Source organism: Erpetoichthys calabaricus, chromosome 7 (assembly GCF_900747795.2).
Source record: "Erpetoichthys calabaricus chromosome 7, fErpCal1.3, whole genome shotgun sequence".
In the NCBI taxonomy this organism is placed as follows: Eukaryota; Metazoa; Chordata; class Cladistia; order Polypteriformes; family Polypteridae; genus Erpetoichthys; species Erpetoichthys calabaricus.
This window is the reverse complement of record NC_041400.2, coordinates 179,216,380-179,238,303: the sequence shown is the minus strand read 5'-3', so window position 1 is coordinate 179,238,303 and position 21,924 is coordinate 179,216,380. Positions and strand designations below refer to the sequence as shown.

The following is a 21,924-nucleotide window of genomic DNA, read 5'->3' as shown; positions in this document are numbered from 1 at the left end:
TCACAGACTTCCTGAACAACAAATATCGTTGTTTTTGAAATGGTACAACAGATTCAATTGAGGGGCTAATGCTCCCAAGATTCAGTTTCAGTATCATGCTATGTAAAGACTTCTATTCATATTTATTCAAGAACCCGGATTTACTGAGAAAAATAGCTTCAGTGGAAAAATATAAAATAATGTAGATAAATGCAAATAAACTAAATTGAAATGAGTAAAATTATTTTTATTTTACTAGAAGTGAATTTACATGTGTATCATTTTTTACAGGTTTACTATACCGTTACGCTATCCAAATCAGTGACGTGGTGTGAGGTTCATGGCTGATGAGGCTCCTTCAGAGTCAGATTTACAAATATATGAACCCAAAAGAGTAGCTTATTCACTATTCAACAGGCAGCCTGCACATTGACTACTGGTTATGTTTCATATCTCATCAGCATTCTTTATACACACATACTTAAGGTACATATTTGGCTAAGAAAGAATGTTACATTTATAGCAGCGAGAGAGAGTGGAGAGAGCGCATTTGCTCTGCACCCTCCATGTGTTCTAAAATTGCAATTCCACGATTCATACTCATTCAATACAAATGAACGTATAAAGTAGTACAGTATACAAAAAAAACGTATTTCAATTTTGACCTTAATTGAAATATTTAGTTGTTTTTAAAAGCTTTTAATTCTGATGCTTTAATCAATTCTAATACAGACTGTTCAACAAAAGAACAAGAAAAACAAAAGAATATTTTAAGGTTAAAATTTCATTTTTAAATATTGGATTTTTTTTCTTAGTCTGATCCCATTTTTTATAAAATTGAAAACTGTTTATGGTCTTACTTTATTTGTAAATGAAGTCCATGTGCCTATCCTTCTCCACGAAAATCTCCGTCATTTTCTTGTAAAAGTCCTCCTTACTTTCCTTTAGTTTTAAAAATCTTAAATTTTCCATTTTGGCAGTCAAAAAATAAAAATAAACAGACCGCTGCAGGTCACTTGACTTTCTGATATCGCTGACTTATTGGCACCCACAGCCTCTGCGTAGAAGAACAGCAGCAACAAACACCTGTTGGGTTCACATGCGGTTCACAGTACTGTCTGCCTCACCTTGTGCCTTTTCACTGCGGTTTTATGTCCGATCAGCAAGAATAAATACGTCACATACATTCATTAAAGATATTAGCCAGACTGTGGAAAGTCAGAGTGTATAATAAATGTGTCTACAAACATTATATTGGCGACATACAAAGAGACAGCGACAGGCATGCACCAATTCCATGGGATCAACCTAGTGTGTGAGGGAAAGCGCAGTCCGAGATGAGGTGAGGCTCGTCGCTGCCGCACCTCACGTTTCTCTCCTGCATTTGATTAGGAAATGTGCCAACTCAGCGATTTTGACTATAAAAATTATCAAAATGATTTAAATCATACACAAAACTAATTTATAGCACTGACCAGCGGACACATTTATTTTAGGTTATCAGTATTATTTTTTTTCCTTGATGACAGCCTCACCTCTCTCCCCTGACCGCATGTCCCTGATCCAAATAAGAATAGAAGGAATGAAGTCTGTTCATTAAAGAGGCTTGACATATTCAAAATATTTAGTGGGTTATTTGTTTACCAGTGACTGTGCCCATCATACCATAATTATAGTGATAAACTGCTACTAAAGGTTTATAACGTTTTAAAAAATCGTAAGACAGTATTAAGGCGTATTATGGCATCATAGGGAAAGGCGTCCTCAAAAGTCCTCATTTTTCGACCTAAATGTCCTCATTTCTAGAGAAAGAGATGGCTTTCCTATACTATCATCTTAAGCAGAATAACTTAAATTTGAATAGAACTAGGAGGCTTCGCCCCCTGCTCGCCAACCCCTCCCAGGGTAAAGCGCTACGCGCCGTTGAGAAGAGGGCGGCTGAATGCACCCCAAAGAGACACGGCCACTCCTCCGAAACCCCTCTTAAACTGTGATACAATGGGAAACAAATACTGTACAGTTTTTGTTTTACCTCCTCTTTGCTCCATCAGCTGCTGGCTTGCTGCTGCTGCTGCCATGGGATCTGCATTTTGTCTCTCTTCTCCCCCAGACATCCTCAAACACTATTCTATCTTTTTTCGCTTTTCAGTTATTTCACCTAGTAGTATTTTCCATTTGCTTGCGCTATTGCAATCTTTACTATCATTTTTCCATTATCTCTAACCTGCTCTGCATGTATATCACAGGACTTGCGTCCAAAGGTTGTAAGTATGACGTGACTTGACCATATCACGGGAAGTAAAAGTGTCTCTGTCTCTTTTCAAAAGATCACGTCTCGTTGCAAGTTTTTTTTTTTACAATAGAGAGATACATGTTCCTTACGTGACTTTTTTTTCATAACTCAAGCGATCGCAGCACTTGCTGACAACTAACTAAGCGAACATTAAATGGTGTGAGGGATTTAATGTGAAGGTTGCCTCACACTCATCGATTCAAAGTTCATTGCTTGTTATGCAAACGTTTTTTCTGTAAAAGATTAAGTGCATTTGGTTCAATTCCCGATGATGAGCGGAGTTTACGTTTACGTTTACTTGTTTATTGCACATACACGACCCTAAGGTTCTTACCATTAGAAACTTGTTTGCGACTGATAACACTACAGTATTAAATGACTCACCAGACCCGGGGGGTATTTTTCGTACATGGATTACTCGCTTAGCCGGATGTAATTGTTGACGATTTGGCCTGATCCTGGATCTGTCGGTTTTTTGAAACTCTTGCTGGAAGTGTTGTCATAGCAACACATCCAAATCCGCAAACCTGCTCGGAGCAGGTTTGTTCTGCATAAACAAAGATTAGTTTACACACGTGATCAGTGACGGTGCGTGGAAGTCATCCAGTCAGGGCTTCGCCGTTCATGAATGAGCGACCAATTGATATTGGTGTGCAAATTATACGAAGAGAATTTCATATAAAGAGGGTTTTGCGCGATCGGCAAGATCCTTTATTGCCCCCGGAGGAAATTCTGTACGAAAGATACCGCTTTAGCCGAGGGGGAATATTGTACCTCAAAGATTTATTAGCTCCGTATATTCGAAGTCAAACTCGGCAAAGTCGGGCTCTCACAACCACACAGACAGTAGGCATTGCTTTGAGGTTTCTTGCAAGCGGCACTTTTTTATATACCGTAGGCGATGCGGAACAGCTATCGAAAAGTGCAGTTTGCCAGGCAATTCGTAAAGTCTGTTTGGCTCTGAAACATTTCCTTCAGGTTTTCATTGTGTTTCCTGGACACCTGCGTGTGCAGACAATAAAAGAGGCGCTTCATGCCATTGCAGGTAGGTAATACACAGGCTAAAACACCCACAGTTCCACGAAGAATCCCACAATCAGCCTAACATTCTCATTACCAGGATTTCCAAATGTGATTGGGGCACATGGAACTGATCAGAGTGGAGTTTGATCAAACATTATTTGGAAAGTGTACCTCTCCTCCTGATGAATAATCAGACACAGTGTCTTCATCAAATATTTGACCTTCGTTAATATCTCGTTGGTCAGACACAGGTTCAAGGGATATGACATTCCCTGCAACTGACCCAACAAAAAAGAGGGCTATATGGAACATACCTATAGCACACATGGAGGACAAATATGCAATGACCATCCTTTACCTGAAATGAAGTGACCACTACTTCCTGCCACTGGTTCTGAGGAGGAGCTTCCCCCTGGAATGCCCTCAGAAACAGGGCGATGGGCATTTTGCTGGAGAGCCAACTCTTCTGCAGGGGTTAGGTCTGCACCGCGTGGACCTCCACCTGTTTTTTGCTTGTCTGCCTCCTTATTAGCTTTAAAATTAATGTTTTTTATATTATATATGATTCTTTATGTCAACAATTCTTTAAATAGTTATATACCAATATTTACCAGTTTGAAGTATATTCTTGTACTTCACTTTAACCTGTTCCCATGTTCTCCTTGTGCTCACGTTTGATCTGGAATTATGACATATTAAATAATAATTAATCTGACACATAGGAAATGAAACGCTGCATTCACTAAGTACAATGTACACTACTTAGCGTTTAATTTTGTCGGCCACTTTTTGCCAGCCGTCTTTTCTGGTCTGGGCTGCTTTTGCAGTGTTACCGCTTGTGTATATTAAATCTTGAAATTCTTCGTGTCCTTCGAATAAAAGGTCTTGCGCCGCGTGTGTGAAAAAAAAAAAATGCGCCCGTTCTTTCGTCATTTTGTTACAGCCTATCAAAGACTTGCTGATCATGTTTTCTAGACTCAATATATATGGGCTTTTCACTCAGCGCGGGCGCGCGCATTCATCTCGTATGATTAGATCCAGCTAGACTAATCTACTACACAGCTGCGTTTGAAAAACCGACTTATCTGGATGAGTTTCACTGGCATTAACTCATTCAAGATGAGGCACCTGATCTCGGATGGTTTAAGCGATGTACGAAAAATACCCCCCCGAGGTAAACAAAACATTAAGCTTGACTTTTGTTTTCTTTAGCTTCACAAAACACAGGCCTCTCAGCAAAGTGCACCTTTCACCTAACAGGCTAATCATTTTAATTGCTTACTTCTGTCACAACACCTCACGTGACATGTAACAGCAGAGCGTGGCGTTGGCGCGCAAGTGGAACGCGGGAAGAAGCGGCCTGTCACATTTGTTGATAACTCCGCAAGCCACAGCTTCTTAAAACCATAACAGCCAATAGAAATATATAGCTCCACAGTCGTTTATTATCTTCTGTTAGATATTTACAACGACTATTTTAATTTGCGTTACTATTCACATTTTATACTGAACTGTAATTCCGACTGAACTCTGAATGGGGCACTAAGCAATTAATGAATGCTAATCAACTACTTTGCCTGAAAAATGGCAGGATTAAATATTAAAAAGTAAGGATGCTGAAAGGCTAAATATACAATTTGGGGGCTGTAAATACGCGATTGTAAATGAAATTACCTGTCAAATTAAGCCTCGCCACTTGCACTTCCTTTCTGTGACGCAAGGATATTTAAAGTAGCCTTAACAGGAGGCGTAAACGAATTGCTCACTGGCAGATATGGCGACGTTCTCCACTCTTGCAATGCGCATGCTCACCCGCAACCTTTTCCCAAGCACCATAAAGCGCGTGTTTGGAATGGCTGCTCCACAGCTGATGAAGGTGTTTGTGACGAGAAGAATCCCACAGGAAGGTTTCGAGCTACTAAAACAATCTGGCATGTAAGTGTTTTATTATATTTACGAAGACTGTAGGAAGCAGGCCGTGCAGATTGTGCAGCTCAGTTGTACATACGTGGTGACAATTCTCTTCATTCCCTTCACTGGGCATGCGAGTAAAAGTGAAATACAGTAATCACTTGGTTGGGGGCAACAGTCTGACTCGGAAGTAATCAGCTAGTCAGAATACGTTTGGGCTTTGCTAACCGAGGAATTTAACTAGATCGACTTGTTAAATCAAATTGCAGCTATTGTCATTAGAGGCGTGATGTTGTTGTTTTTAAGACAAATGATTATATTAAAAAAAAAAAAAAAAAGGCTAAGACCAGAGGCGATACAAATCATCCGACACCCAGGCTTCCAATTCCAGAACTCTGCTTTCAAATCCAATGCCCTGGGTATGTAAAGCATTTGCAGTTCTCCTTTTCTATTGCCCCTCTTTTTACAGGATCTTTTTAACGTCGCTCGCTATGAGTGAGGGCCATCTCAAAATGACTGCTCAGTCCAAGGTCGGTTCCGTGCCCAGTGCTGCCCAACCAAGTGAAGCTGCTGCAAAAGACTTTTGCGCCCCGAATTGATTAAGATTAATACATGGGTCTTTGGAGTTCTACTAATATGCTGCTTGTTTACAGAAATTCAAAAATCGCTTTATTGTACTGACAGTTATGTAATGCCGATATTTTTAAGTTCATATAGAGCCGCCACATAATTCTGTAGTCTCTATTAATAGCCGACAGTAACCAACATCAAGAGGTCAGTTTTAGGAAGCATGAATTAGTACCCTACACAACTAAAATTGCTCTTTTAAAGTTATTAAAGTAGTTATCCATTTGTTTTAAAAAGAATTCATAAAGATTTGAACTCTGCACCAATTTATGAATTGATGCTTTTAGCCCCCTGCGGTGGGTTGGCACCCTGCCCAGGATTGGTTCCCTGCCTTGTGCCCTGTGTTGGCTGGGATTGGCTCCAGCAGACCCCCGTGACCCTGTGTTCGGATTCAGCGGGTTGGTAAATGGATGGATGGATGCTTTTCGCCCCCTTTTTTTTTTTTTTTTTTTTTTTAAATAAACCCTTTTGTAAAGAAATGAATGCAAGAATTCATGTTGTAGGAAAGTTTTATCAATTTAAAATTTGGTCAATATTTTGGATGTTTAGTTTCATAACGGTTTTGTTTTATGGATTTGCCTTTAAAAATGGAAAGTAAATGTAAGTGGTATTGTATCTTCCATATATTTTGGTAAATGCATAACATGTATTGTAACCCTTTTGAATAATAAAGGCATTCTACAGATAGTTATGGAATTAAATCGATTTCTATCCGTATGATGTTTTAACCGTTCTATCGCTCAATACTAGTGAAAACTCCCAGCAAAGAGAGTCGTTTGGTTAAAAAGTCAGATTGTGCAGTAATTCATCACCATATTATGTACATTTTATTTGTGTGAAAACATTTCAAATCTATGTGTGGAAGATTGTTTCTGCCAAAATTCAGTGCAGTCCAACATGTTAACCACTTTGCAATGCAATATGTACTGTATACATGTTGTGCATTTAATTTTGGCATGGTTTTTATCATGTCATAATTTAAAAAAAAAAAAATGTATCAAGCAAATGATTGCTTGCTTTTTCACTATGACATGCAATTTTCATGTTGGTTTAAAGCACAATATAAAAGCGTATTGCATTGTAATTCCTAGATCACATATCCTAACAAAAAGCAAAGCAAATATTTTGTTATGCTTAGCAGCTTCTTGGAGTGTTTAGCATTTTGATTTAAGACCTCACCTTAATAATGCTAAAACTGACTACCCAGTGACTAATTAGCATCAAAAGGTGTGGTAAGAAACGGTTATTACCAGGAAAGAGGAGTGTCAAGGGTATTTGCTGCTAAGCAAAATGCAATTCCGTTGCTTTACTTTTAGGTGTGCTATGCGATCTATGAATATAAATTAAAATGCAATACACATTTGTATTAAAATGACAAGTGTCTGTTCTGATTGTTGTGTCTGTTATATACCATTTTGTATGGGAGTCCTAAAAGTTGCACTAATGTCTGTAATGCACCATCTGTTGGAATGAAATGCAATGTAGTAATTTTATTAGACGGTTACCAGTAGATGGTGCACTACAGTTAACGCTGAATACGCTGAGGTTTATTTTCACTACTGTTTTGTATGTGTAGCATATTTGCAGATTTTTAGCCCACATTTTCATGTCTTAGAAAAATCTGATTTCATTCCACTGCATGTGGCTGTAAAAAAAAAATATGCATGTCCCTTTCATACGTAGGACCGAGAATTTCCAAGTTAATCATCCTGGGAATTTATTTGCACATACCAAACATTTTACATGCTGATCAGGTCTTGTGGGTATACTTCACAAATCTAGTAATTCAATTTTGAATTTTTAATGCACAAATCTCCCACAGTTATTTGGTAAGCAATACCTCTTGCTTGCTGCAAGAATATTCGGCCGTTTTCTTTTTATTTTACTATTGAGCAGACAATGGTGAACCCTGTGCCATTGTGAGTTATGGCAAAAATCTCTATACCTGTAGAGAGACGCCTTTGAATATGTGGGTTTACATATGTATTCACTTTGCGATGTGCTCGGAATTTAATGGATGTTTCGGGCAATTCAAAACACAGTGAAGTCAAATGTTTTCTCACCGTGATGATATCTCGCACTGCTACCTGGTGGAATCTTCCAGATTTATGTTAAGTACGTATGCAAGTATAAAACCGTACAATGCTTGCATTGCATCATGTGAAGTATAATCCCAGCCTAAGACTGCTTACTTGTTTGATCACTTATCGGGGGTGGGTGGGAAGAAACAAACCTTAATGGCTGCTGTTGTGTGGTCCAACCAACGTATGCAAAACCGAAGAGCTTTGCAGTAGACAGAGAACCCGTGATAAGAGGTCTCCTTGACATTTTTACTCTCCTGACAGAAATGAGATGACGTGATCACTCTGTATGAGGCAAGTGACATTGTGCCACCTACTCGTGACGTGTCCATAGAGGGAACAGGAGAGACATCGCAGATGGAAATCTTGCCATGGTGGGGTCACACCAGATCCTTTTGTCAACCTTCATTTTCAGTTCCAGCATCATTTAGAAGAGAGCAGTGGAACAATGATTCCCTGCAATTTGGCAAGAATGCAGTTGTTCTTATGCATCCCATGCCACAGGGGCCAAATTTTGTAGTAATGGCCTAATGTACAGGTTAACGAGCCAAAGATTAGGGAAAGGTACAAATGACATTGCTCATACCAAAAGCCTACCAGCGGCAGGTTTATGAACTAGCTTGTGCCGATCTCCTAGGTGTCCATTTTGGGGCCAACAAAATGTTGGAGCAAGTTTAAACTAAATTTCTATTGGCTGGGAATTGGTTCCGAGGTCTGCCAATTACTTGGTTTCTACATAGAATTTTAACTATGGCAGATTCAGCAAATAAGATGCACTCCTATTAAGACAGATTGGGACTGACATTGTGGGACAGCTCAGACCTTCTGCTCAGGGACAAATATATCCTGGTTCTTGATTATGCCACCCGTCGCCTGGAGGTTATTCACTTATGACTAGCCAACTCCAACATCTTGTATGGGAACTGGTGGCGGTCTTCTAAAGAAGTCCTACTGGACCAAGGGATGCCCCTTATTTCTGAAATGATCAGGGAGGTTGCTAAATTATTCAAAACCAAGCATTTAAAACCTCTGTAAACCACCCTTAACCCTTTAACCGCCGACTCCCTAAATATTCCCCACGCCAGGCGAAATCTGAACAATTTTCGTTTTTTTTACTTTTTTACATTTATTCAAGCAGTATTGACCACTAAATGTTGTGCAAGTTCTAGAAATGGGCAAACACATACAACTGGAGTACCAGTTATCCATCCAAATGGTGTACCCATTGTCCAATAGTGGTAGGGCAAGGTACACAACAATTTTCTCTGAAAGTCCAAAGTCCTTACATTCATCTGGCAACACTGCTGAAATACTACTCATAGGATCCTCTTTGCCAGTGTATACACGAAATCTATAAATGTAACCTGAATTCTCAGCTAAGCAAAACATCTTGATACCAAACCGTGCCCTTTTCAATGGTAGATACTGTCAAAACTAAGCGGCCCTTCCACAACAATAAACTTTCATCAACTGCAACTGACGGTCCTGGCATGTAGGGCAACTGAAATGTTTCAAATAAATGGTCAATCAAAGGACATAGCTTGAACAAGCGGTCGCGGTTTGGATCTTTCTTATCTGGCTCATTTCTGTTGTCATTCAAATGAAAGAATTTCAGCAGCAAAGAGAATCGGTTACGTTTCATGATAGCTGCAAAAATAGGTGTTGCATACATAGGATCTGTAGACCAGTACATCTCAATATCTGGTTTTCTGATTATTCCCATCAACATCAAAATCCCAATGAATTTTTTCATTTCGTTTTCATCAGTGTCTACCCAAGCACGAACACGGGAATGTGGAGGTAAATTGGGATTTTCTCAATAAACTGTGCTGCATACAGATTTGTCTGATGAACAAAATGTCTGATCAAATCAGGTGACACAAATGGCTCATAAAACTGCTCAGCAGTGTAATTGTTTACATCAACAGTAAAGCCACACGTTGCCTCAAACGGATGCAGAAAAGGTAGTTCACCACGGGCAGCAGTCCAGTTGAGATGCTGGGTATACACCCACTCATCGCCGTCATCCGATGCGTCTTCATTCACAGTATCATGCAGTGCACGTTGCTGCTCATCATTGTCGCTAAAATCTTCTTCAGAACTGCTACAATCATGATCAGAATTGTCCAAAATCGCCTGCAAAGCCTCACTTGAAGTCAGTTTACGTTTCGCCATATTCACAGCTGTCACTTCCGAATCACGTCACATAACCGGCCAAAACAACCACAGAGTTGTCGAAATACAATGTAGTAATAATACCCACGCCAAACTGTCAGTTACACTACGCGCCAGGCATTCATATAACCATAGACAAATGTGCCGGATAATTCCGGCAGTATGGTGTTAGCGATAAAACAACGATGCCGGATGTATCCGGCAGAGGGTGGTTAAAGGGTTAAACAGATAGTTTAGTCATGTGGTTTAATTAGATGCTCAAACAAATGCTACAGTATGCATGGTTATCAGCGAGCACAGAAGATACCGGAATCAGCTACTCCCCCTCAACATATTTGCCTACCAGGCAGTTCCACAAGCCTACAGGGTTCTCCCCTTTTGAATTTACACTGTAGACAACTACAGTACATGGCATACTGGATACTAACATTCTGAAATAATTGCAAAGTTGTGCAATAGATTTGAAGGAAAAGGGGGGGATCCTTTCCATGCCTATAAGAAAATACAAAGTGTGCTTAAGTAGTGCAGTCCTGTCTATATAACCATGGCATTGCACTCTGAGCACACACATACAATAGCACAGGGGTGGCGAACTCCAGGCCTGGAGTGCCACAGTGGCTACAGGTTTTCATTCTAACCCTTTTCTTAATTGGTGACCAGTTTTCACTGCTAATTAACTTTCCCCATCACTTTAATAGCACTGTTAGAGTTCAGCCTTCTGAATTGATTCCTTTTTTCATTAAATGACAGCCAAGCAGAAATGAGATGTGAAACGAGCTAACAGATGACCAGCTAAACTGGGGCTTCAAACTCCAACCATTTTCACTCCGATCACTTTCTTAATGAGAAGCCAATTCTTGCTGTTAATTAAACCCGTTATTTAATTCCATGGCTTGTTGCTGCTCTCATTCTGCCACCGCACACATTTTAAAAACTTGTTTTTTCTGCTCTTTCTTAGAGCACCATCAAAATGTTTTGGTGACCTGAGAGATCAACCTTACCAAGACCATCACCTCTCTGTAACTGCAGATAGTGTGATGGGCACAGGGGAGCTGGTCATGTGGTGGCTTGTTTTGTGTCTCTATTGGTTTGGCTGCTAATTAAAGAAAAAGAAACCACTATGGGGCCTGAGTCAAGTTAATTAAAAAGTAATTGGCAGCAAACACTGGTCACTAAGATGGTAAGACTGAAAACCTGCGGCACTCAAGGCCTGGAGTTTTCCACCCCTGCATTTCATCATGAAAGTGATATGGAGTAAACCTCTAAGGATTCTAAATGTACAGAGAGCTAGAATGTCATAAATTCAATGTGTTCTCTGTGGTGATTGCTGCTGTCAATGCAGGAGGGAGGCCCAGAAGCACATGGTGATTAACAACTGGGTCGGTTCTAAGATGACATTTAGAATGGTCTACTTCAGTGATAAAGTTCAGGATTAAAGTGGACATTTTGAGACTTAAGCTGAAATTTCCACTTTAATCGCAAAATAGCACTTTTCACTGTGTCCCTAACTTTTTTTTCTTTCCTTTTGTGGCTCAAATACGCAGCCATACATTCTGATGTGATATGATGGTATGTGTGACTTTTTTTTTTTAAAATGTGTCATGTCCTTATGTTGTGGAGTATGCGATGCTTGAATATAAAAGCACCACAAATGCATTTGTATGTTGGCATTTTGCTTCACCAAACCATTAATCAAATAGACGCACGCGCATCGATCCTGTAGGATCTGCAAAATGGCTTCATCACACTGTGCCCACCCGACCCACCAAATTTTTGCTGGCACTGCAACTCTCGCACACATTGCATTCATTTCCTGAGGATGTGCTCGGAGGATGCATCAAATGAATGCTGGGGACGTGTGGCAGCCATGATGTGTGTGCATACGCGTTCTGAGCGTGAAGTATAAGCCGGCCCTTATGCCTGCAGGCTTACCTGTGGATACCAGCAAGGCTGGTCTGTTCTGAGCCCCACTGTCCTGGTACTACATAATGGATTTAAGGCAACAGCATCAATAGATTCTGGGAACAACATCTCTATTGTCATTCACCATGTATTGCCACCATACCTGTATATGGGAGAGAGAGTGCAGGTTAGCAACTGTCAAACTAGAATACATCTCTTGCCCATTGGCTTGTTGAGGCAAGGACAGTTTATGTCCGTTTTAGTGGTGATTTTGTTTTCATAGGATGTTCTCCTTGTTTGAACTCCTAATTGGCTTGTCTTATGCAGGTCTTACAGTGGCCTTTGGGTCCTCTTGAACTCTTCAAAAGCATGACTGCCCTGTGCCACTCCAGGGTCTTGATTAGTGTCCAAGTCTTTTCCAGGCTTGCCACCCGGATGTACTAGCAAGAATCTTGTGGAGAGGATACACTAGATAATTGCATGCTATGATTTACGCCACCTTCAGCACAGTTGGTCTCTGGCTTCAGCTAGTGAACCAGCTTGCCCCTAAATCAAACACTTGGGAGTGCACTGATTGTTCTTGGTCAAAGCACCACTGAAAATTGTCTTGTCAGATCTCCAGTGACACCGTACCTGGATAGGAAATCAACCTTCAACTGGTCATAATTCCTGGCACCCTACTTGTTGAGGTTGTAATAGGTCCTGTGTGCCTGCGTCATCTGGAATGGAGAAATCGGTGCCCAGCCGGCCTCCTCCCACTGGTGTCTCGATACCTCCTTATATTTGAAAGGACTGCATGCTTGTATATCCTCCGAATGCTGTTCTTCCCATAGTCTCCCTGTCTACATGTCATGCTAGTTTGAAGACCTTTACCCTCTGAGCTTGAAGCTGTTTGGATGGATCCACCTCCACTGTTGTGAGGTCCTAAGTGTCTGTCGTTTTCAATAAATATCATGCCCACTACACCTCTGTAATAAGAAGCTGACAAGATAGCTTTGAAGCACCAAAGATGAATCCTGGTGGGACTGGGTGGATAGCAGCTATTGTTATAGAGAAACCTCTTTGTAGACTTGATTCAATTGACTGACTAGATGCTGTGGTAGCGGCCTATTTAAGCGCACCCTTGGAAGGGGCAGGTCCAGGTTGCCTCAGCCAGAAAGGACATCATTGTTCCTAATGCTGACCTTCTCTTCTCAGGATAAAAGGGCAGGGGAGGCAGCAAGTGACTGTGCCAGCCTGTGGTCTGAGGTGAAACTGCCAACAGATGAAACCTGAAGCTGTCTACCAATTACTTATTTCACTTTTCATTGTTTACATTTTTACGGTTGCATGTTTAGAATGTCGCCTTCCTGTTGCAGTTGGTCTTGACTGGCACGTGTACCTACTGAATTCAACAATCTGATTGGCTGTTCAGTGGAGTTGTGCAAGAATTTATTAAATTTGATGGCTAAAAACAAAATGCAAAAGTTCAGGAAGTTGACTTGGATTGTTTTAGTGAATTTTATATTTAGTTTTGCTATTTATTTGACCACTGCCATTTCATGTCTCCATAGTGACTGGTCAAGACCCTTATTTCTTTATAATGTCTGTGGTAGACTGACTGACTGCTTCTAAACCTGTATTTGTAAAGTAAAATCCGTGATGTGCGCACACACAGGTAAATGCCTAAGGATGACAAGAAAATTGGTTGTCTATATACCTGTGGCTAAGGCTTCTAACTCTGAAAAGGACATTTTCACATAAAAATGAATCCTTTTTGTAGGATGCTTTAACATGTGATGCCACAATTCATCTTGCCACTTCTAAAGTAACATTAAAAATGTGCTTTTGTTTTTGGTAACTGGTTATTGTAATCTCAATGTTCATTGACAAACTAATAGACATTCTCAAAACTGCTTAATCAGGTTCAGAGGAGCAAGAGCCTATCTGGGGCAGTACTGGGCACAAGTTAAACACATGACCTGGACAGGAAACCAGTCCATTGCAGAGTCCACTCGTGTGCATAGCCACACTTCCACTTGGACCATTTAACCAAATATGCAAAACTTTGAGAATGTGGGAGTAATAAAGGATAGAGACAAAAGGAGAACATACAGGCTCCATGTACATAATCCAGGTCTGGGTTTGAACCTAACAATGTCCCGTTACAGATCCAGTGTACTAAGTGAGCTGTTTAGTGAAAATGTTTAATATACCTGGATTTGGTGGCACACTAATGCACTGCCTTCAACCGTATTTACACTTGTGGTCTTCTGTTGATCTCTCAACTGTCTTTAAAGCTGTGGAGTATTAATCAGACAGGAAAAAATAGAATTGAGAATTTTTTTTTCTTTGCAAATTTTTATTTTACGTTTTCTAGGGGTAGTGGGGTGTTTTTTTGGAGTGGAAATCACATGCAAAACTTTTTTATTTTTTGCTATTTTAATGGTAAATTATTTGAAAGATTCTGTCTGTGTATAAAATTCAGTAGATACTTGATTCCTCAGCAGAAAGAACAACATATGACAAAGCCTGAATTTTTAATATCCAAGCTTTTTCAATGGAGCATTTTTGACCACTTAAGTTTTATTAAAAAAAAAAAAAAAAAAAAACTTCCAAATGCTGGCTGATGTTCATAAAGTACAGTATACAAAAATTGAATGATTAGAACTAGTGCTGGGTGGTATACCGGTTCATACCGAAAACATTTTATTTTTTTTATGATATGGATTTTTCTTATACCGCAACATCGGTTTAAATTGCCTAAACGACGTTTGGAACGTGGCGCAGCGGGAAACTGTTCAAGTGGGGACCTTTTTCACTGCTACACCACCAAATAGTGGGTGGTAGCATAGGTATGCCGCGCGGTGAAAATGGACAGAGAGCATTCCGAAACTGAACTAAAAGTAAAGTTGAACATGATAAACAGAAGAACTTTTGCCGAAAAAAAGGAGTCGCGTCCGTCGCCTGGAGATACTTTAGTTTTAAAAGGTCAGATGTGTAAATACTGTTTCTATACTACTGAATAATACTGCAAGCCAAGCTGTACTTGTTTTTGTACTTGCTAGTGTATGTTTTGCTTGAATTCATCCTGCAACGTGCTGGCGACTCGTTCAGAGATGGGCGCAACTCTGAATGGATGGCATAATTAAACAAGTATAACGAAGATATTTTTAAAGTTCTGAACACTCCGTCGGCTAAGTTAATAACTAGTTTTAATTTCACAAAGACGTTTATCATGTGGTAATTGGTAATGTGGAGAAAGAAAAAGGAAAGATAGGAACTGGGGTTTTGGTAGAGAGCAGGAATATCATGAAGTGAATGGATTCTGTGCGGTGATTGCTGCAGGCGCCTGTTCTTAGTGTGGAGGAAGTCAGTTTAAGAAGCGTAGTGATTAACGACTGGGTTGGGGAACACTTAACACAAAGTATTTGATGTGCTGCATTTACTAGATTTTCTCAAACCCCGTCACAAGTTAATTAAACATTGATTTTAGGATGAAGTTTAGTTTACAACATTCTACTTTAATTATAAAAAACTATGAGAATAAAGTGGAAATGTCGACTTTAATCTTGATATAGTCAACATGTTGAATTTATTCTCGACATATAGTTTGTTTTTTTTTTTTCTTCCGTGTCCATATTTTTTTTTCTTCAGTGGCCCTAATGCGCTTCCATAGGGCTACACCACAAACAGCATTATAAATGCAAGTTGCAGTTTTTATTATTTATGTATATAGCTTAGCTTGAAGCAAGGTCCGTATTAATGCAGTTTGCCTAAATGATGGTACAGTTGGTAAGATGTCATCACCAAATTGCACTTGTTTTATTTTATTTTAATTTGGTGAATACTGTGTAATGCACCTGGGCTTGAAGCCTTGAAGTAATGGTGCAACTATCAGTAATACTATTATGAATTTTATTGTTATTATTAGTTTAAATATTATGCAGTTTAATTATGGTAAAATTGTTTAAAAAGTCACTTTTTAACATGTCAGTGGACAGAGATTGTTAACATTAACAGAAAGTGTAGTTGGTTTACAAAAAATATTTACTATTTATTCCTTTTCTAAGACGTGTTCAGTGCAATCCAACTTTTGACAAACACCTCTGGATATTTTACCAAGTCTAAATGCCTCGTTGGATGGTTGAAAATATGTTGTCAAAATCATAGTTTAAGCTTTTGCAAAATTTGTTCAATTAAAGGTTCTATATTTTGACTGCATCTGTCATGCAATGTGATTCCTTCTCTTTAGTGCCACCCCCTTGAAAAATCACTTTATGGGGCCATGCAAACCTGGATTAATACTTGTGTGTACATTAAAATGTCTTTTTGTACGATGTACAATTCTCATTACAGTCTAATAGGTTATTCTTAGCCAGTCTACTGCAGTAATTGCAGTGGAAAATGTGGTTAACATCCACTCATGCAGGGGGAAAAAAAAATACCGTCTAATACCGTGAAACCGGCAGAATTTTGAAAAATAGCGTGATATAGAATTTTGGTCATACTGCCCACCTCGAATTAGAAAAACTTCAGTATTTGACCTCTGCTCTTTACCTGCACATGTTTACTGTCACTTTGAAACTTAAGGTTAATTTAACATTGGTTGAGGTGGCATGGTGGCTTACCGCAGTTGATTTCACCACATCTTGTTTCTGTGTTGTCTTCTAAGTTTTCCTCATTGTCACACTGGTTGCATATGTGTTGTTATACAAAGTCAGTCATGAATCTGAGTTGATCCATAGTGGCAATACCTGGGGGGTGTGTGTGTTATATGGACTGGACTGCTGTGTTCCATCAAGAACAGATTCTTTCCTTGTATATACTGCTTTTGGAACCAACTGTAGTACACATACCAACTACTGCGACTAGTAGAAATCCATTATGGAAATGGAAAGCAAACATTGGTCCCAGTTTTTTAATATAGTGCATGCTTCCTTTCCTTTCTGAAAGGAGTTAAGGCCTCAGGTGGATAAGCTTTTCTTTATGGAATGATGATCCCAAAAATCTGTTTTAGCTGTGATGTCCAGCAATGGGATTCTGATGAACCAGTACCAAGGGAAGAACTGCTGAAAGGAATTTCTGGAGCACATGGGGTTCTGTGTCTTCTCTCTGAGAAGATTGACAAGGAAGTTCTAGATACTGCAGGTATGTGGTGGGTTTTATTTATTTTTAATATATAAACCTGTTTATTGCATAATTATAGTTGAAATCTTATGCCTGTAACTTTAAGTGGTTAATTTGATAGACCTGGCCTTTTCACACTCTTTCCCCCACCCTCCCCTTCTAAGAGGCATCGTTGACAAGTAAACTTGACGGTCATCCTAAACAGAATCGCAAAAGTATTGTCCCTGTATGTAAAAACCTGCTCACTTTAGTATCTACTGCTTTCCTACTGATGAAATGGAAGAAAAGGAATCCAAAGTAGTCAAAAGAGGTGACGGAAGAGTGTGGTGTGTGTGTTTCTCTCACCCCAGCCCTTGTTGTACTGACTTATGAATCGCCTTTTTAAAAAGGCACATGCTCGTCTCAGAGTTAATGTGTGAAGTTTGTGCTAATGGCAAACGGCATAGTGGGTCCATTCTCAATGGAACGGGACTATAGAATGGCACATATCCGTCCGTATACACAACATAACTGCAATGTGATTAAACTTTTTTGACTAGCAAAATGAACCCTAAGTTTTTAAGTGCTGCATGCATGTGTTTTCATGTCAGGAAATTTTAATGTGCTTACAACAAACTTGTACGATTCAAAGATAAATGGTTGCTGTGTAAACCTTGATCAATTATTGCAGTTTAATAGCATTACTAACTAACCTTGTTTGTGTTTATATTACAATATACTGATACGTCAAAATGGGCGGCACGGTGGCGCAGTGGGTAGCGCTGCTGCCTCACAGTTGGGAGATCTGGGGACCTGGGTTCGATTCCCGGTTCCTCCCTGCGTGGAGTTTGCATGTTCTCCCTGTGTCTGCGTGGGTTTCCTCCGAGCGCTCCGGTTTCCTCCCACATTCCAAAGACATGCAGGTTAGGTGGATTGGCGATTCTAAATTGGCCCTAGTGTGTGCTTGGTGTATGGGTGTGTTTGTGCGTGTGTCCTGCGGTGGGTTGGCACCCTGCCCAGGATTGTTTCCTGCCTTGTGCCCTGTGTTGGCTGGGATTGGCTCCAGCGGACCCCCGTGACCCTGTGTTCGGATTCAGCGGGTTGGAAAATGGATGGATGATACGTCAAAACCAAGCAAAAAAAAGGCTACCTAAAACAGTTTTTATGCTACCATGAGAAAGGTAATAGTGTTGATCAGAGGATTTTGCCAAAATGTTATTCAGAGTGAATTTGTTGCATTCACCCTTGTTTGTCAAATCATTTCTGATAATGCGGCAGGTTTAGAATTTTTTTTTATATATATACCAGCGCACTCCATAATGTGTTGCAAGGCCAGTGCGATGTCCTCGGGAGCTGTAACAGCAAACGTTTGTGGGGACCCCCCCCCCCCAAAAAAAACTGGGTATATAATGTTGATCATTCACATTACAGACTCTGTGGGATGGGTTATCTGTACCTGTAGCCAAATGTGCAGGTCGATCTTAGTTCCTTGTTGTCATAAGAGGAGGCATGTTCCGTATGCATGTTTAATATTTAACCATGTGGAGGTTCGAAAGTGAAAACAAACCTTGAAGGAGCCTGACACCGCACCCCCCAAAAAACAAACTTCTTGTAAACCGTAATAAGTCTTTCGTTATTTCATAAAGCCGCCTCTGCACTTTCTCTTCTATCAAAAAAAGATAAAGTATCAGCACATTCTGTTCAGAGAGCCTTCAAAAAACAGAAGGAGCCAGCGGTGTCAATCATGACACACCACTTTGAATTTTCTGCCTTTTAAAAGACCTACCTCCCTTTTTTCTTTCCTCCCTGTTTTGACTGCAATTTTTTTTGGTATTTCTGCTTTGTTTTGATGAAATCCTATAATTGGCTAGCTTTTTTTTTTTTTTTTTTTTTTTTTTAATGGAGGTGCAGTGGTTGGCACAGCTGAGGACATCTTTTTGGTCACCATAATCGGTCCAGTATAGTTGACAAACGAATACCTAGCCCTCGGGGACACTTTATAGATGACTGCACCATTATAATCCAGTCAAATCTAGTTCAGTTAGTCCTTCCCCCTTGACTTTAATGCAGTTCACTAAGTTTGGCGAATATCCCAAACATTTCTGTGATTTCAGGGAACTTGAGTGAACACACCAGAGTTTGCTTCGCCTCCTTATTGGTAACCTACTTTGGTGATTTATAATGGAATTCCTTCACAAATGTTCTATAGGCTTTGGCCAGTTCTAATTGTGATGTGGTGCTTTTCAACAATACTCCTTACTTTGCAAAAGTCTACCTTCAATTCTAGTAGCTGATAAATGGGAGACACCCAATCTGTTGCAGGCTAACTAAGAAGAAGTAGAATTACCAGTCAATGTTGTCCCTTCCTAATTTTATGAACCGGGCTAATTGGTTGCCTCTTTGCTTTTTTAAAAAAAAAAAATTGCTTGGTTTAGAATGATTAATAGATTCAGGGTCAATCAAGTGTTTTATGTCAAATCTTATTTTACTAATGTTTCATACTTTTTAGGAAACAGCCTGAAAGTGATTAGTACTTTCTCAGTAGGGTATGATCATCTTGCCATTGAGGAGATCAAGAAGAGGTGAGTATTGGAGAACCACTGATATTGCATTAATTTCAGATTTGATTTTCCCCTTTAATGTACAGTGTTAATATACAAATGAATGGCAATTATTTCTGGTAGTATTGTGACTAGTTTTAAAAAAAAAAAAAAAAAATTGCACCAATTTTAAACTTTAATAGGACAGTCTCTCTTCTTTCATGCATACATACATTGCTCTGCTTAAACTTACAGAATTAGATCTATAAGCAAAATTGGTATAACGGTTATTTGAGACAAGGTGGAATTCTGATCGTGGCTTTAAGGAACTGAAGTGCCCTACAAATAAAACCGTGTTAATCCATTAATGTGTGTAATGATATAGCAGGTGGTAGCTCCATAGGTCCAACCTAAACTTAACATGCAGTTACTGTTTATTTATTGGGGCATTGATAGGCCCTATGGCTTGGGTCAGTAATTCAGTGTTTATTAATGATCCTACATAAAATAGCATATATGCCACCATGGTACTCTTTTTACAGTGCAGACAGTATTATCAGATCTTCAAGTTGATCAGTAGAATGACCAGGGGATTTGCTGTTGTCATTGCCAGCTGAGGCATTGCAGTACTTTTCAGTTTTACACGACCTTCCTGTAGTTCTGTCAGCAGCAATTAGATTTTAACAAATGTTAAGTGCATATGCCATTGGCAGATGGTGGGCTGCAGTTCCTAGTGGTTAATATAAGCTGGTTAGTTTTGTGCAAATGTTGCATATTCAAGTCCAGTTGTATTTGCAGTAATCTTTTTGGATACAATCCTCCATGTTAGATGTTGAGTTGTTCTTGCTTACATAAGTGAATTCTCTCTTTAAATTGCTTGATGAAATATATTTCAATGCAAGTGATTTATATTTTCATCCCAAAGTGTCCTTTGACAAAGTACTTGAATTTTATTATATGCAGATGAATATGCAGGGTAGTTTTAGTATATCGCCAGTACTGGGAGACACTTGTATGACAGAAGTGTTTGTGGAAGGTAATTTGTACTTCCACACACACACACACCCACACCCACCGTCTCGGTTGAAAAGAGAAAAATGTGTAACTTGAGAAGCAATGGTTACAAACACAATACTGGGATATGTTATAACATGGTAAGAAGTGATGCAGCTGTATTTTCCCACATGGACTACTGCATTTTATTCACTGTATAACTTTTTATTATACTGTATTTACTGGGTTGTAACATTTTTGAATTGGTTCCATACATTTATAGTTTAATAGCTTTATACTTGCAAAGAGCATTAGAATGATGTTTGCTTTAGAAATAGGCTGTGATAATAAGTAATGTTTATTACTGATCCTGTTCTTGATTAGAGGGATTCGTGTAGGATATACCCCAGATGTGCTGACAGATGCCACTGCTGAGCTTACTGTAGCTTTGCTTCTTGCAACTGCTCGTCGACTACCAGAGGCTGTGGAAACAGTAAAAAAGTAAGTCTCAAAGTGTTTTCATTTATTAGTGAAAAACTTTTAAACTCTAAACCAGGAGTTTAGAAAGTTGGTCCTAGAAGGCTGTATTGGCTGCAGGTTTTTTGTTGCAACCCAATTTCTTAAGTTGATTTTATTGTTGAAGCACTTTTTTTTTTTTTTTTTTTTATAATCATTTTAGTTGTCTCACTTAAGGTTCCCTCAACTTCAATTGCTTATTTTAGCTTTAAATGGCAGTGCTCACTGTTTAATTGGTCCCTTTTTTTAGCAATGGAATGCAAATGATGACAAAGGAACCAACAGCAATCCTTTTCATTTACACCTGTTTATATTTGGAAAGAATCTGAAGAAAAAAGTGAAGGTTTGAGGATTACTAATGTGCTTCAAGGTATAAATCATTCGGACAACAACCTTTGGAAAGAAATTGAATTATAAGAATCCCCTGACCTGGCAGAATGAAAACGCCAACAAGCTATAAAATTTTTAAAATAAGACCATTTTATTAGTTTCTAATTTAGTAAACTGGTTGTAAGAAAAACCTGAAGCCAGTGCCACCATCCAGGACCAACTTTGTCGCCACCTGTTTTAAGCTAAGAAGTGTCTTGGGCGCTTGTTTCAAATTTATTGAAATTTCTAGTCCATTCTATAAAACGTTTTCTTAAAGTTCAGAATGCTGAAGTGCAAATTATTCTTGCATTTCCATCTGCCGTATTTATTGCAAACTCGTTTGATGTAAATTTTTTTTTTTTTTTTTTAAATTAAATTGCCTATTGTAGTTTGTAATGCAGACTGAGCAATTTAACCTGTAGCTCCT

At 39.3% G+C, this 21,924-nt stretch overlaps 2 protein-coding genes across 2 annotated transcripts in view; one reads left to right on the top strand and one right to left on the bottom strand.

Annotated features, from left to right (window-relative positions):
* Positions 1-21,924, bottom strand: part of LOC114654912 (baculoviral IAP repeat-containing protein 1-like) — an 828,238-nt gene that overhangs the window by 38,401 nt on the left and 767,913 nt on the right. The gene's annotated exons all lie outside the window — the stretch shown is intronic.
* Positions 5,031-21,924, top strand: part of grhpra (glyoxylate reductase/hydroxypyruvate reductase a) — a 46,571-nt gene continuing 29,677 nt past the window's right edge. Inside the window, exons 1-4 of the mRNA XM_028805779.2 lie at positions 5,031-5,230; positions 16,991-17,121; positions 19,589-19,661; positions 20,997-21,113. Of these exons, the coding sequence (XP_028661612.1) occupies positions 5,070-5,230; positions 16,991-17,121; positions 19,589-19,661; positions 20,997-21,113 (482 nt within the window). The 5' untranslated portion in view covers positions 5,031-5,069. The remainder of the gene's footprint in view (positions 5,231-16,990; positions 17,122-19,588; positions 19,662-20,996; positions 21,114-21,924) is intronic.